The sequence below is a fragment of the Pipistrellus kuhlii genome, unplaced genomic scaffold (genome assembly GCF_014108245.1).
Source record: "Pipistrellus kuhlii isolate mPipKuh1 unplaced genomic scaffold, mPipKuh1.p scaffold_m20_p_13, whole genome shotgun sequence".
NCBI classification, from domain to species: Eukaryota; Metazoa; Chordata; class Mammalia; order Chiroptera; family Vespertilionidae; genus Pipistrellus; species Pipistrellus kuhlii.
The window spans coordinates 10,001,407-10,016,829 of record NW_023425438.1 but is presented as its reverse complement, the minus strand read 5'-3'; the positions used below and the strand labels follow the sequence as shown (position 1 = coordinate 10,016,829).

General features: G+C 32.4%; 1 protein-coding gene and 1 non-coding gene across 5 annotated transcripts in view; one reads left to right on the top strand and one right to left on the bottom strand.

The window, feature by feature from the left end:
• Positions 1-3,932: 3,932 nt before the first annotated feature.
• MEMO1 (mediator of cell motility 1) overlaps positions 3,933-15,423 on the bottom strand; it is a 78,632-nt gene continuing 67,141 nt past the window's right edge. For all 4 annotated transcript variants that reach the window (XM_036434834.2, XM_036434835.1, XM_036434832.2 and 1 more), the window contains 2 exons: positions 5,772-5,876; positions 3,933-4,595 (listed from right to left, as the gene is read on the bottom strand). In XM_036434834.2, coding sequence (XP_036290727.1) covers positions 4,464-4,595; positions 5,772-5,876 — 237 coding nt within the window. In that variant the 3' untranslated portion in view covers positions 3,933-4,463. The remainder of the gene's footprint in view (positions 4,596-5,771; positions 5,877-15,423) is intronic.
• Positions 5,177-5,283, top strand: LOC118717897. The gene has a single exon (XR_004987644.1). It is a non-coding gene; the product is annotated as a U6 spliceosomal RNA (small nuclear RNA).

Here is a 15,423-nt window from a genome sequence, read left to right as displayed (position 1 = left end):
TCATTTTACTCATACTAATTATAGTTTTTTTCAGCTTGATGACCCATAATTTTAGATCTATACCGTAACATATCCAGGTGATACAGATGCCGAGAGCACAGGGATTCTATTTTAGAGCCCGGAACTAGCTCTTGTTTGAATACTTCCAATGACTTTATATGAGGACAAGGCCACCTTTCATTTAGGAATCTTCAGACAGAACATTAATATGGAACCAGAAACTTTCATTTCTTAGAATTAATTTTCCCATTAATAACAACAGAGTAATCCTGTTCCTTCTTACATATGGCAGTTGCTCAAATCTTATCTTCTCCAAAATAAATATTGCCAATTTCTTGGACTGCATCCCACTTACCACAACACTCAGGCCTTCCCCTTTCTGGCTGCTAAACATTTAATGTCCCTCTAAACGTGTGGCACATACCATTTAACAAATAATGTAAATGTTTTGGTCTAAATATCAGAGAACATCTGGTTTATTACATCTCTTGATTAATAATAGTTTTATAACTACATGAGCTCTTTCAGCAACTATATCACGGCACTTCCCAACTGCCAATCTATAGACTGATACTTGAAGTTTTCAGTGATCTAGAGTAAATGAGAAAAGAAGAGAGTAATAATTCTTCCATCGACTTAAATTTTTTCAGGTTAAATAACTTTTATTCTGAGTTTATGTCCTTCCTAAATATTGGGGAGAGAGGAAGGTGTAAGTGATGTTAACAGAAGTCTTTACATGGCAAAAACAAAGTCTCATATTTTACAATCTCTCTTAAATTATTGGTCTAGTGTCTTAAAATACTCAAGTAAAAAGGTTCATCTGATCCATTCTTTTTTTTTTTAATCTATTCTTTACTACCATCTAGGTAATCAAGTGCTTAGAAAAATTTATATAACTTGCAACAACCAACCACAAATCCCACAAGTGACAATTTATGGCAGCTAAGCAAACCTCCAGTGGGTTCCAGCAAAGAAAAGGGCTTCAAAGTGTTTACAACATGAGTTCCTAAGAGTTTCTATCTTCCCTACCCACTTCCCACTTACCTTTATAATTCTAAACAACATTAGCAAACTAACCTACATCAAATTAACCATTTGTTGTAGTTTAAATTACTAGCCAATAATTTGAACTACAAGTGAACTACACCATCTAGGACAGGGGACATCAAACTACCAGCCAGGGATCAAATCCAGCTCAGTGTCTTTTGGGTTTAGTGGAACACATGGTCTATGGCTGCTTTTGTATTACAATTACAAAGGCAATTAAATAAAACAGAGATCGTTTGGCCTGCAAAACCAAAATATTTACTATGTGAACCTTTACCAAAAGCATTTGCCAACCTCTACTCTAGGGTAATGAACTATTTGCTACCAAAGAAAATTTTTGAGATTTACACCCATAACCATTAATCAACTCCGGATGCCTGTACCACCCATATTTTAAAAATATCTAAATATAAACACTGGACTATCTGAATAGTCCTTTATTCTACTCTGTATAAAGACTGTTGCCCACCTAACATGAAGAATTTACTTACCTGCTCACTGAGCTAATCTTTAACATACATTTCTCAAGAACTCACTAGTGAAATAGTGAAGAATCCATGAATACACTGCTCTGTGTAATCTAAGGTTTTAAAAAAAAAAGTTGCAAATAACTCGAAGTAAAAAATAAAGAAAAAACTATATAAAACTACATAATAATATCCTTTACATTTTAGATTTCAAATATAAAACACTGCTAAAGGCACTTAAAGTAGAAAAGCTTAAGTTCAACAATTTAGGTAATATTAACCACATTAAATAATACACATTAATTTTCCTTCTCTATTAAAAATGACTTTCAATTTCATGTATGTAGAGTTAGAAAGAAAAGAATAATACTTCTAATATAATTCAATCATATAGCTTTAAATATATGTGACACCAGAATCTCTAAAGAGTAAAATCATAACATTAAAGAACTTTGAAACTGCAAAGTGCTTAAGAGATCACCTCCATGTTTTACAGGTGAGAATGTTTTGATACAACATGAAATATCTATAGTGAGAGAATTAATTAGTAGCAGAGGCAGAACTAGAACCCAACACTCAACTATCAGTTTGGGACTCTTTCTAATTAATGACAGCATGAAAGACATGCTCATATCTAGGAAAGGGATGATGTTAAAATATTCTAGAGTTTTAAATGTACAGTAAACATACTAATAAGGCTACTACCCACTCAACCTAGCAACCCTCTAGTGTTTTTTTATTAAACAATCAACTATAACATTACAGAAGGAAAAAACTGCTTCATTGTAAAGCCATTCATTAGTTAGAATGATCAAAAGAACAAATATTTGCTTAACAAACTGTCAAAGATTTAAAAAATAAAAATCAATAGTTGAGCAGTATTGAGTACTCCTATATTGCTAATTTGGCACAAATTTTCTGAAGAGTAATTTGGTCATATTTTAAAGAGCCTAAAAAGTTCTCAGCATCTAAACCAATTATTCCATTTCCATGAATATACCCTAAAGAACTAGACAAATAGAGTTCAAATTTCACATACAAAGATGTCCATCTGTTATTATTTATAATTTTGAAATATTAGAAACAATCTAATATCCAAAGAGAGAATGGGTTCAATTATGGTATATTCATTAACAGAATATTAGGCAGTCATTTTTAAAAATTACATTTTCAAAGATATGGGGAAGGACTTATGATCTTAAGTTATAAAAGTAGGATACAACTATATGGTCAGTATAATCTCAATATTGTTATTATGCACACACACAATCACATGTACACACTCATACATATAAATAGCATAGACAAAGACTAAAAGAAAATACAAAAAATTTTAACAGTATTATCTCTGGATAGTGAAATTGCAGACAATTTTTTCTCTTCTTTATACTGTTCAGTATTTTCTAAATTTTCCATAATAGTCATGTATTAGTTTTATACTCAGAAAATATTAAAAATTCATTCCATAGTCAATTTTAAAATTTTACATTCTATATAGTAAATAAGGAATATTTATAGCACTTAAAATTGTATATAAATGATGGGAAATAAATCAGTAATATGTTAGAGTATAATTTCCACACATGTTTAGGTGGGTAAATTTGAATCCAAAAGCAGCATTATTTTATCTCAATTTTTGTGTATAGAAAGTTGATATTTAGTAAATAAGAAATGCAATTTTTAAATAAAATTGGTGCAAGGCATCTAAAAATTGTGCTATTCTGGTTAACATTGAAGATATAAATGTTCTCCAATGTAATGAAGATACCCACTGTTAGATTAAAATAGGTATAATCTAGTACATGCATGGTGACCAATAATTAACTAACTGAATTACATTTTTCCCAATGTGACTAGAATTGATCTATGCTAAAGAAAGAAATACAACACCATACCATTATTTTAGTTGGAAGAGCCGCACCAAAAGTCATGAAAAAATATTTTAGAACTATAAAAAAATCCAGTGGCTTTTTGTTGTTATTGTTAATGATGTCTTGCTAAAAATTCAAGTCAAAGTGCTTAAAGCACTAAAAAAGCATAGTAGCAGTCTCTGGTCTGCAATAATTTGAAAAACTCTACGAACACTCTTCGATGTTTCCTCATTTGCAGACTACTGCCTATCAAACACTATCTTTGGAGGAAAGGACTACATCTGTTCTTTTATCAATCTTGACTATACAATATAGTAATGACATAAAGTGATGTCACACACACAAAAAGAAACTGTAATTTAAAAAGCTAACTTTAAAATATGATTCTAATATCTGTGATAAAAAAAATCACATATATATGCAAAATATAAAATACATCCTAACATTTTTATATAAGAACTGAAGTTTACCACTTTAACATAAAAATTGAGATGAATATAAAACAATTTTCATATATACCACAGAGCAATAAGTTTAAATCAGACTATTTTGAGTTGTGTAGCCCTTTATTAGCAACTAAAATAGAAGGTATCTGTTGTACAACACGGGTAGTAATTGACTATAACTGGAGAATTATTATATTCTAATACAGATCATTTATAAATGCAATTTCTTTATTAAAAAGCTTCCACCTTTTTTTGTCTGTGTACAATTTGCAAAACTATTCTGAAAGCGGAATATATGTGCACAAGTCTGCAAAGAGTGCAAATTTAGGATATGGTAAATGCTTTACACGTTACTTTCAAAACACTGCCACAACTGGCCCATTATATTGCCATCTTCTTTGATCCAAATATTTGATGCCAGCCTTCCTTCCACTGCCCTAAACTATAAAGCATTTTTTAATGAGTTGAAATTAAGGAAGGACTACACCTACTAGAAAAGAAGAGAAGAAAGTTCTATTAGTTTGAGGTTTCAGAGTCCCCCGAAACCAGGATCTGGATCTTGGTAAGGGCTAGGCTGGGACCCCGAACAGAGTATGAGTATGTGCAGGTAGCATCCCTGAGGAGTCAGAGCGTCAGTGGACCGTGAGTGCTCCAGCAGCGTAACTCACTGAACTGTCTTGCCAGTTTCTGCACTGGCTTGACTGAGCATAATTCAAAAAGGAAAAGCTCATATTCATTCCATTCTTCTGGAGCTCTGTGATAGCCTGAAAAAAGAAAGATGCGATCAGCACTCTTTGAACGCACTGGTGGCTTAACTTTGCCCACTTCACAGCTGGAGCCTAGACCTCTTTTAGTCGTCACTTGTTTCTTGAATTTCTCTTCACCTCATGTTAAATAGGAATGAATCTAATTCCTTACGTAATTCTATCAAAGTACTTCTCCTAGGTAAATATCTTCTAGGTAAATATCAGTCACCTTCCACCCCTACCTCTCCTTGTATTTAATAAGACCACTTAAAAACAAAAACAAATTAATTCATAGCATCTTTCTCTCTTTTCTCTAAACCAAATCTTAGCTACTTCTACTATCTTGAATTGTTGCAATCTTTTCTTTGTCTGAGGTTAAAATGTATATAAATTAAGGTTAAAATGTATATAAATTTTCAAGAGGTATACCAGGATTTTTAATTGAGCCTATTATTACTTCTTCCTCCTCCTGTTCCTGTGTATACACTCCCTTCTTTCTTAAAAAGTCTTGCATTTTCTTTCAGAAAATCTATTGTATTATCTAGTTAGGGAAAATATTAATGTTATACTTTCAAAATTCCAGCTAACCAAGACTTCTGGTGCTCACTTCAACAGCCCATATACTAAAATTGGAACAATACAGAGCAGATTAGCATGGTCCCTTAGCAAGGATGATACACAAATTCATGAAACATTCCTTTTTTTTTTTTTTTAAAGACTTCTGCCTAAATGAATTATATTTGTAGTAATTCTTGTAAAGAGAAAAATATACACATGTCATCTGTCTTGTTTTATTAACTTACACATTTCTAAAGTTCAAGAACAAAATCTTCTATTTATTTTTATAGAGTCTAGGACACTAAATAAAGCCAAGAAATCAATAAGAACATTTCTTGAAAGGTTACTTTGGTTTATATTTATAAAAAGCATACTAGAATTGGCTGAGAACCTAGAGAAAACGGTCTGTATTCTAAATAACTTTCTGCATTTAAAAGTATCAGCCTGTCTTCCAGTGACATATAACTTTATTCAGGTAACTAAAACAATGGAAATCCAAATTATCTTAAATGTACTAAAAGAAAATTGACTGTATGTACCTAAAACCAATGCTGATAAGTTACCTTAAGAATTTAAGATATTTTAAAACATCACAGGATCAAATATTAAAAATCAAGGCTTCTTAAGGATACTCACATTTAATAACACTCCTATGGGATGTCTTCCACATATAGTATTATGGTATTTCTTCAAGTAATTACTAAAAGATACAGGGTCTAATTGTTCTATAATACTCATACCCTAAAAATAAGTGAGGGTGGGGGGAGAGAAGAGAAAAAGAAAATAAAAGAAAAAGGAAAAAATGACACTATTATTTCCTAGTTACATTTAAAAACTGTTACTAGAGCTAAACACTGTAATTTTTTAACTAAGAAGTAAATAGAATACATTAAATATACCTTGTAAAATACCAAACTCATTTGTTCAAAACTAATCTCATAGTAAACTCTCAATAATACATACACTTTATTAATAGAAAACATTTAGTTTTCTCTGGTCTCCTCATGATTTTACACCACCTTCACCAGTTGCTATTTAGCCAATAATCGTCAAGCATTTCATAATTTTATATCTTTATATATTTTTAAAGTAAGTCTATTGTGAAAATTTTCATAACATTAAATTTGACATATACCTGTTTTTCTCAATATCTGCTATATTTCTCCTACCATTGGCATAATCAAGAATTGATTGTAATTTAACTATTTCATAACTTAACTTAAAGACATTTTAAGTCATCAATATTCTGGGTATGTGATAAAGAAGGTACTAGAAACTAAAAAAAATAACAAATATATATCTATATCTATATATATATATAGTTTGCATATTTTTAATTTAAAATGCATAAAAGATTAATAAAAAGTTACCAAAATAGGTAATTTATGAACAAATTTTTAAAAAGAAAAGCTTTTTATTTCTTTAATACTTTAAATTGGGATGCTTTATTTTCAAGATTTTTGTTCAGAATCAGTGTTTACACTACTATTAGAACAATCACTATAACTCAGATGCTTGCTTACACTAAATCCCATATTCTGCAAATGCATTCAAATAATGTGTTCATAATACATTAATATATAAGGGCAACTTTAACTCATCTGAGTTGGGCAAATAAATTAATGATTCTAGCCGAAGCTGGTTTGGCTCAGTGGATAGAGCGTCGGCCTGCGGACTGAGGGGTCTCAGGTTCGATTCCAGTCCCTTGGTTGCGGGCACATCCCCACTGGGGGGGGAGGGTGTGTGCAAGAGGCAGCTGATTGATGATTCTCTCTCATTGATGTTTCTAACTCTTTATCCCTCTCCCTCTCTGTAAAAAATCAATTAAAAAATATATTTAAAAAAATTAATGATTCTAACTCATTCATTCAGCAATTACCTTACCTTGTTTTCTTATTCTGGTAAAACACATTTGAGTTCAATAAACTGGATTAATATCCTCCAAGAGAAATGTAAATGGTAGTTTAACTAGGGAATTAACTAATATATTTTGTGTGGTTTTAAAATTATATTTCAACATGTTTCAACAAAACAAGTAATGTGTAAAAAGCAGCTGGAATAATCAGATGAATAGTCATCTGAAAAATGATAGTAATCATAGATGATATACAAATATTGCAGTGGCAGCACCAAAATTTAATTAATAAAGAGTCTTTTTACATAATATTTAAGTCCTTCATAAGCATTATTACATTCTGCTGCAACTATAGCTAAAAGACAGGAACATGCATATATAATCAACTTTCAATTGTTTGCATATCAATTAGCCATTCTCAGACTTATCCACAACCAGTGCTTAATGCTAAGCTGGTTTTCCCCTGCCAACTACAAGGCTTCCACATCAACAGTCTCCACTGACTTTGGTGCAAGCTCAGAGACAGATGAACTACCTTAGAAGTTAAGATAAACAATTAGTATTATAATTCTAGTGCAAAAAAAAAAAAAAAAAGCACACAATATATTTCTAAACCAGAAAGAGATGAAGTAACAAATCTTTTCCAAAAATACAGATAATCAAGATAACTCCCTAAAGATGATGAAACAAACATGAACAAGGTTAAAAGCTTGCCTCTAACTTTCTAATCCTAAGCTTTTTCTTACTGACTACTCTGCCTTACCTCATATAAAAGACATACCAACAATTCTTCAAATAATATCTTTAAATCATATGGTATACATTGTTGCATGAGAATTTTAATGCTCTTGGATGAAGTCTAGGACAGCTTACCTTAAACAGAATTCCAATCATTAATACAATAAATTACATGCTATTGAGGTTCCAATGTATGTTTTAATATTAAAATCTCAAAACACATTTTTGAACAAATGTATGAAATGTATATATTGACATAAGGAATTCAAAGAGAAGGAAAATAATGACCCCACTTTAGAAGAAAAGAATTCAGTGAAACTGACCAAGAAATTTCATATAGAAAGATATAAAATTATAAATGTAGAAGATGCTACTAAATAAAATGTTCAAAATGAAGATACTGGTTAAATTACAATAATAAAAGACTGTGATGATGGAATATAAGGAATTAAATTTAAATATTTTAATTCCCCAAAATGTGTTATGTATATAGTAGGGCAAGAATCAATTTCATTACACTTAATTCTCTGATGAATCTAATAGTTAAAATGTACGTCTTTTAATAAAAGAGGGACAGAGAGAAAAGTTAAGACTTTACAATAGAAAAATTCATGAAATATACAAACAACAGCAAAATGATAAAATTGCAAAATGGTATATCCATTAACTAATACAGAACAAACTGGCATATGTATATGTTTATGGTTTGATGCTAACAATTTTGAAATTACTATTTCCAAAATTCCAGACGATGAAAAAATGCTTCTCAAATATGCCTAATTAACTTTATCATTTCTTAAAATCCTTGAAGATATGATTAGTGAAATTAAGGTTCAGGTGATGGAAAGTTTGCCTATAGCCTAGTATACTGAGTATTTGTTCACATGAATTGAATCTAATATAGAGCAGTGAAGTGAGTCACTACCCATTCAGCTCGAAGATACAAATCAGATATTATAAACATCAAAAGTCTATCTATCAAGACTGGATTTCTGAGGAATTTAGTAGCTTCAGCAAGAAATCCTCAGATTGAAAGCCAACTCTCTACTGTGAGGGAGAGAAGAGCAAAGGGAGAGAAGAGCATCATTGGCCTCACCCTCCCAGTAAAGGATGAAAGCTTGCAATCCAATCCCAATGGCAGTCCTAAACTAAACAGGCAGTTTTAACTGACAGAACTGCAGATTCAGGACTCTGGTGAAATAACAAAAACTCCCCTTTTAAAAAAGTTTACTATATAAAATAAAATACTTAAATTCTATTTAATTATTATCTCCCAGAAGTAATCTCCCTCTAAAATAATGAATACAAAAAAGAATAGCTAAACTTTTTAGGTCATAAAGAAATTAATATTAGAGTCACGTCTTCTAATTATGAACACATAATTAATCATATCAAATCATTTGGACTCTATTTAAGTGACTTTATACATTTATGTTGGAAAGATGAGTACAGATTTAGGAAGGTAAGATGAGAACAGAAAATATTCTGTTTTCTGTAAGAGGCATCAAGATAAAATCGTATAGCAAAAAAAAATTTATGGGGAAAAAACATCACCCTAAAGATCGTTGTGTTAAGAAGCAATGTACTACCTTAAAGATGATATATAGCTATCTTAAATCATTATCTTAAATAGCTAGCTATCTTAAAAATGATGTTTTACAACTGCTAAAGACTACTAAAGAAACTATCGGTCTAAGTCAAGAAAAAGATATGAGTACACTAATATGAATAATTTCACTTTTAAAAGAGTAAGAGGAAAGGAAGAAAAGTAGCTGAAGTTAAAAGAAAATGAAGTGATTACTAATAAATGTGGAAGGAGTTGTAAGAATGACTACCATGGCATTTTCAGATTCTCACTGCCAAATCATAAGTAATTTGCCAATGTCCATATTGAAACATTGGTCTACATCAAAAGTGGTACAGAAAAAAAATAATCATGTAAAGTATGTATTAAGTATGGCTAATGTTTCAGGTGTGTGATCTAAGAAGTTAACAAAAACCAGTGTCTTAAAACATGTTCTGCTTTGGTCATTGTAATTCTTGAAATTACAAAGTACTAATTACCAAAAAACCATGTAGCTAATAATATTATGACTTTCAGAATCTATATCTTATAACCAGTTACCTTGCTCCCTCAAATACAACATTTGGAAGATCCACTTTTTTGTATATATTTTTAATGTATGTATTTTTACACATAATTAATTTCCAAGATACTCAAAATGCTAGAGATATAAACATTTTGTAATAAAAACAGCTATTTTTCTTTTGCTTTGGAACCTAGAACCTCCTTCGTTGGTTTCCTCGCTTTTTAATAACTACATTTAACAGGGCTTTTCTGGTAATCAAAAGGACCAAAACTAGTTAACACACAAATTTTAAACATGTTAAATCTAAAATTTTATACTTAAAAATAATTTCTCTACACTCTATCAAACTTTCAAAATGTAAAATTATTTTTAATTCAAAATTAGTAACATTTATCTAATACTTACAAAGAGAACCACCAATTTCACTGTATTTGTTTTGAAAAGACTGAATATGGAAACTAAGATATTGGTTCTCAAATAAATGAGATTGCTTATAACACAATGATACTTGAAGAAAGAAATATACAGAGGGATATTCATCATTTAGCTATATAAATCAATTAAGAAAACACTATATTATAAGAAAGTCTGCCTAACAGTGAGAGTACATATGCACATATATGTATAAAAACATACATACATGAGTATACAAACAGAGCTAAACCATTCTTATTACTTTAATCCATTTATTTTAACTCCCAGAACTAATTTATAACTTGAATTAACAGCTTGCTAATATAAGAAGAGAACACTTGCCGAAACCGGTTTGGCTCAATGGATAGAGCATCGGCTTGGGGACTGAAGGGACCCAAGTTTGATTCTGGTCAAGGGCATGTACCTTGGTTGCGGGCATATCCCCAGTAGGGGGTGTGCAAGAGGCAGCCGATCGATGACTCTCTCTCATCGATGTTTCTGACTATCTCTCCCTTCCTCTCTGTACAAAATCAATAAAAAATATATTAAAAAAAAAAAAAAGAACAGAACACTTATGAGCCATTTAAAAATCTATACATAAATAGAAATGCTTCAATAAATAGACCACAAAAGTCAACTCCAAGTCAAATGTTATAACAAATATTAAAATCAATCATATTAATATGAAGCAGATACTCAATGTTTATTCAGAAGTGATATTCCGGGCTATTTAAATAAAATTTTTTAAATGATGCTTCTTTGGACATCTAAATTAAGTAAGTCAGATGCAGATTTAAAAGTCACCTAAAGCTCACTGGTTCTACTTATACTTTTGAAGTTTCAAAGACTTTGAAGCTAGCATAAAAGAACAATTTCAGGAAAAGTATGATAATCATGGAAGTGGGTAAATGATACTTGTTTTTGTTCTCCCTCATAGCAAGAAACCAAGGTCTATTTAACTGATCAATTTGTCTCGAGACAAATTAAGCTAGCATTCTTAATATAAACTAACAACAGTTAGTAGAAAGGTTAAAAGAATTAAAATATGGGTGTTTATATATAACACAAATACAGAATAACAAAGACTATTAAAGTACTTAGATAAGAACACAGTTCTAGAGAATTCCAAAGGATGTTGTTATGTTTACTCACTTGAGAGCAACAGGTAAGCCAATGTTTTGGGGAAAACATTTTCCATATGCTAAACATCATTCACTGATTTGCAAATCCTTACATTTGCAAAATTAAATGTTGCCTGATTAAAGTTCACAATATAAAGAGAAAAGAAACGGAGAAAACTTCAACAGATCAAGAACCATAGTGGGCCAGTTCAAATTTACCTACAAAGCTGTTTTAGGAATAAAGATGTTGTGACTCTATACTACCAAAAGAGATCTCCAGGGACAGGTACAGGCAAGTCTATTTTCAAAAAGTTCCACAGATTATTTCAATTGTAAAACCAGAGTTGATAACTACTACTGTAGACAATCTCATCCTTGTCCTGGCTTTAATTTAATTACTATCTACCATCTCTCCCTAACTACCTATCAACCCCCACTGTTATTGCTCCTGACCCTGGTGTAGAAACCATTTTCTACAACAGCCAGAATAACCTTTAAAATAATGTGATTTAACTCACCTCTCTTCCCACTGCACTTACAGAAACTTCTTATCCTGGAATATAAAGCCCTGCACGATCTGACCACTGCCTCTCTCATCAAAGCTCGGACCATTCCTACTGACCTACTGTACTGCTGCAACACTGGCCTTTTGTCTTTTCTCCGCACACACCAGCATCTTTCCCAGTGTAAGGTCTCTGCACTGGCAGTTCCTTCCATGGAGGTCTTTCCTCTGATCATTACTTGGTTTGTTCCTCCTTATCAATTATATTTCAGTTTAATGTTCCTCCTAAAGAAAGTCTTTCTCCAATCAGCCTAGAATCATTTGTTATCTCAAAACCATTTAAATATTTTCTGAATAGCACCTATCACTATTGAAAACTAATTTACACACATTCTTACCATTTTTAAAATTATTATTATTATTATTATTATTATTATTATTATTATTTTGTTAATCCTCTCCAGAGGATATTTTTTCCATTGCTTTTTCAGAGTAGAAGGGAAGGAAGCAGAGGAGAGACAGAGAGAGAGAGAGACAGAGAGAGAGAGAGAGAGAGAGAGAGAGACAGACAGACAGACAGACAGACAGACAGACAGACATTGATGTGAGAGACACAGCAACTGGTTGTCTCCCACATGTGCCCTGACCAGGGGTTGGGGATTGAACCCGAAACCTAGGTACATGCCATTAACTGAGAATCAAACCTATATCCTTACCTTTCAGTCCACACCCAATGCTCTAAACACGGGACGGACCATCCTTACCTTTTTAAAAATAATGTGTACCTCCCGCCCATTAGAATAAAATTTCTGTGAGATCAAGTCTGCTTGCTTACTGCCATAGCTCCACAAGTGCCTACACTGTAAATACACTCCATAATAACTGGCCAGATGAAAATCCAAATGCCTTCTTGACTGACATTTCCACTTGAATGTCTTAAAGGCAACTGCATATATCCTCTAATAGAATTTACGATCTCCACATCTCCTTAAATATCTGGACCTATGAGTTTATGTTTCTGACCTAAATGCATAGCAATATCCCACCACAGTATCATAAACCAGATATTTAGGTGCCATTTTTGATACTTCCTTTTCCAAGTCCTATTGTAAATTTATCTTTTATATATACTGAATACATCTACTTTACCCCCCTCTCTTCCAACATCACTAACCCATCTAATGTCTAAATAACCATTTCTCACCTGAATTACCCAACTAATCTACTCAATTTCTCCTCTGGCATCCCTCTAATCCATTTGTTTCACTGCATCTATATGATCTACTCAAATACAATCTGATTTTTATCACTTTCCTACTTAATATTCTTTTAAACAGTCTGTTCTAGATTCTCTGGCTTCATTTCTCACCACTCCCCCAGCCAATCATCCATCAATTCATTCAACAAATATAGACTTAGTACCCAGTGTCAGGCTGATACAAAATGGACAAAGATCCTGATTTCATGAAACTTATAATCCAATAGGGGAGTTTATCGCCAAAAAAATCAACAAATACTAAGTTATAATCGCATAGTAGTAAGTACTAAAATGAAGAATAAAGCAGGGTAAACTCATAAAATAATTGTTCACCATACAGCATAATAAAAAACTGTGGACACAGTTTTGGGTTGTGTCAATAATGAGAAGATGCTACTGGGTAGAGTCCAGGGATGCTGACTGTCCTGCAATCCAAGACAGTCCCACACACAAAGTGCTGTTCTCAACCCATGACACTTTCCCATGTCCATGTAGGTGAAAACCTGCTTATAATTATCTACATCCTAAGTTTATTTTACATACAAAAACAAAAAAGTTTCATGTGATTTTAATATACAGATTTCCCAGGAATGGAACTATCTTATAAAGTGAGGGAAGACTATATACTTTGTTTAGTTTACAACTTTACTAAGTTTGCATTTTTAGTTGTCCCATTAATGATACTATATGGGTAAGCACCTAAATCCTTCAGTATGTCTATGTTAGTAAGTGTATAGGACACAAAATTAAAAAGGGTGGCCACTAGTCCTCATCTGGGAAGGTGAAAGCTGAGCAAAGCCCTGAGATAAATTAGACAGTCTAGTGCAAAAAGTGCAAAGGTCTTAAGTTAGGCACATATATGGCATTACTGAGGAATATTAAGGAGACCAGTGTGTCCACACTCCCTCCTAAATATCTCTTATACTTCTGTATTGTAATAACTTCTTTTTAAGTCTGTTCAAAGACTAGACTACAAATTCCATGACATTAAGAGGAGAGACCATGTTTTCTCCTCTTAACATCATCAAGGCTACACAGAGTACCAGATACATAGCAGATACCTACTAGCCATTTGCTGTATAAAGAAAATAAGTGATGAGGCAACTGATACTTGAAGCTCAGAAAAATAAGATTAGAATTAGAAGCCAGAAAAGAATTAAATGATTGAAATGACAACATAATAAAGTCAGAAGTAAACTGAATCTAGACAAATACCAAAGGTAAAAGTATTAAGCTATAATTGTATTTAAAGTAACAAAATAAATTTAAATATAATAAAAATCTCGTAAGCAACTAAATTTGCATTTTTTCCATCTGGCTTTTAATAAAATATACTATGCAATATAATCTACTTGTAGGCTCAGATCCAGATTTCTTACTAAGATGTTTGATCTACTATAGACTAAGTATTCTTGTACTAAAACGTATGCTTAAAGCTACTAACACAGTGGTAAAGTTGATTTTAACAAATCAGACTTAAAGGCTGATAGAGTGTAAAGACAATTTAGAGACTACCTACTCCAAGTATCTCATCTCAGAGATACCAAGTTGAGAACTAAAGAATTGAAAGGATCTGTCAAAGTTCCTAGCAAGTTAGTAATATACCTACTAGGTTTAATATTCTGTTATGAGTAGATAGCAAAATGATTTATATGACTTTTTAAACATTAAAAAAAGTACTATGACTCCCACAGTACTTCAAGGAAAATGACAAGATCAATGTCTACTGTATTTCTGGACTAGGTAAAAATAAAATCGTTTTTAATTCTATATTTAAAATAACAGCCAGCTGGAGCATCGATCCATGAACCAGAAGGTCACAGTTCAATTCCTGGACAGGGTACATGCCGGGGTTACAGGCTCAATCCTCAATGTGCAGAAGGCTGCCAATCAATGATTCTCTCTCATCATTGATGCTTTTATCTGTTTCTCCCTCTCCTTCTCCCTTCCTTTCTCTAAAATCAATAAAAACATATTTTTAAAAATTAAAAAAAAATTGAAATTCCATTTAAGAAAAATCTAAATGGCGAAAAATAGAATCAATATATATAAAAGCCAAGCAACCAGAATGCCAGAACTGGAACCAGTTGCTTTGATGCGAACTGCGGCCCCGATCAGTCCCCCTCCCACCCTAATCAGGGGCAGGGCCAGCTGGCCAACTGCCTACAGCCCTTCCCCACAGCTGGCCGCAGTCCCTCCCCCACTCCACCCCAGCCAGCCCCACCCTTGATCCCCACCCCCACCCCAAACAAGGGCAGGGCCAGATGGCCAAACTCCCACTGGCCAGCCCAGTCCCAATAGGCCTCAATC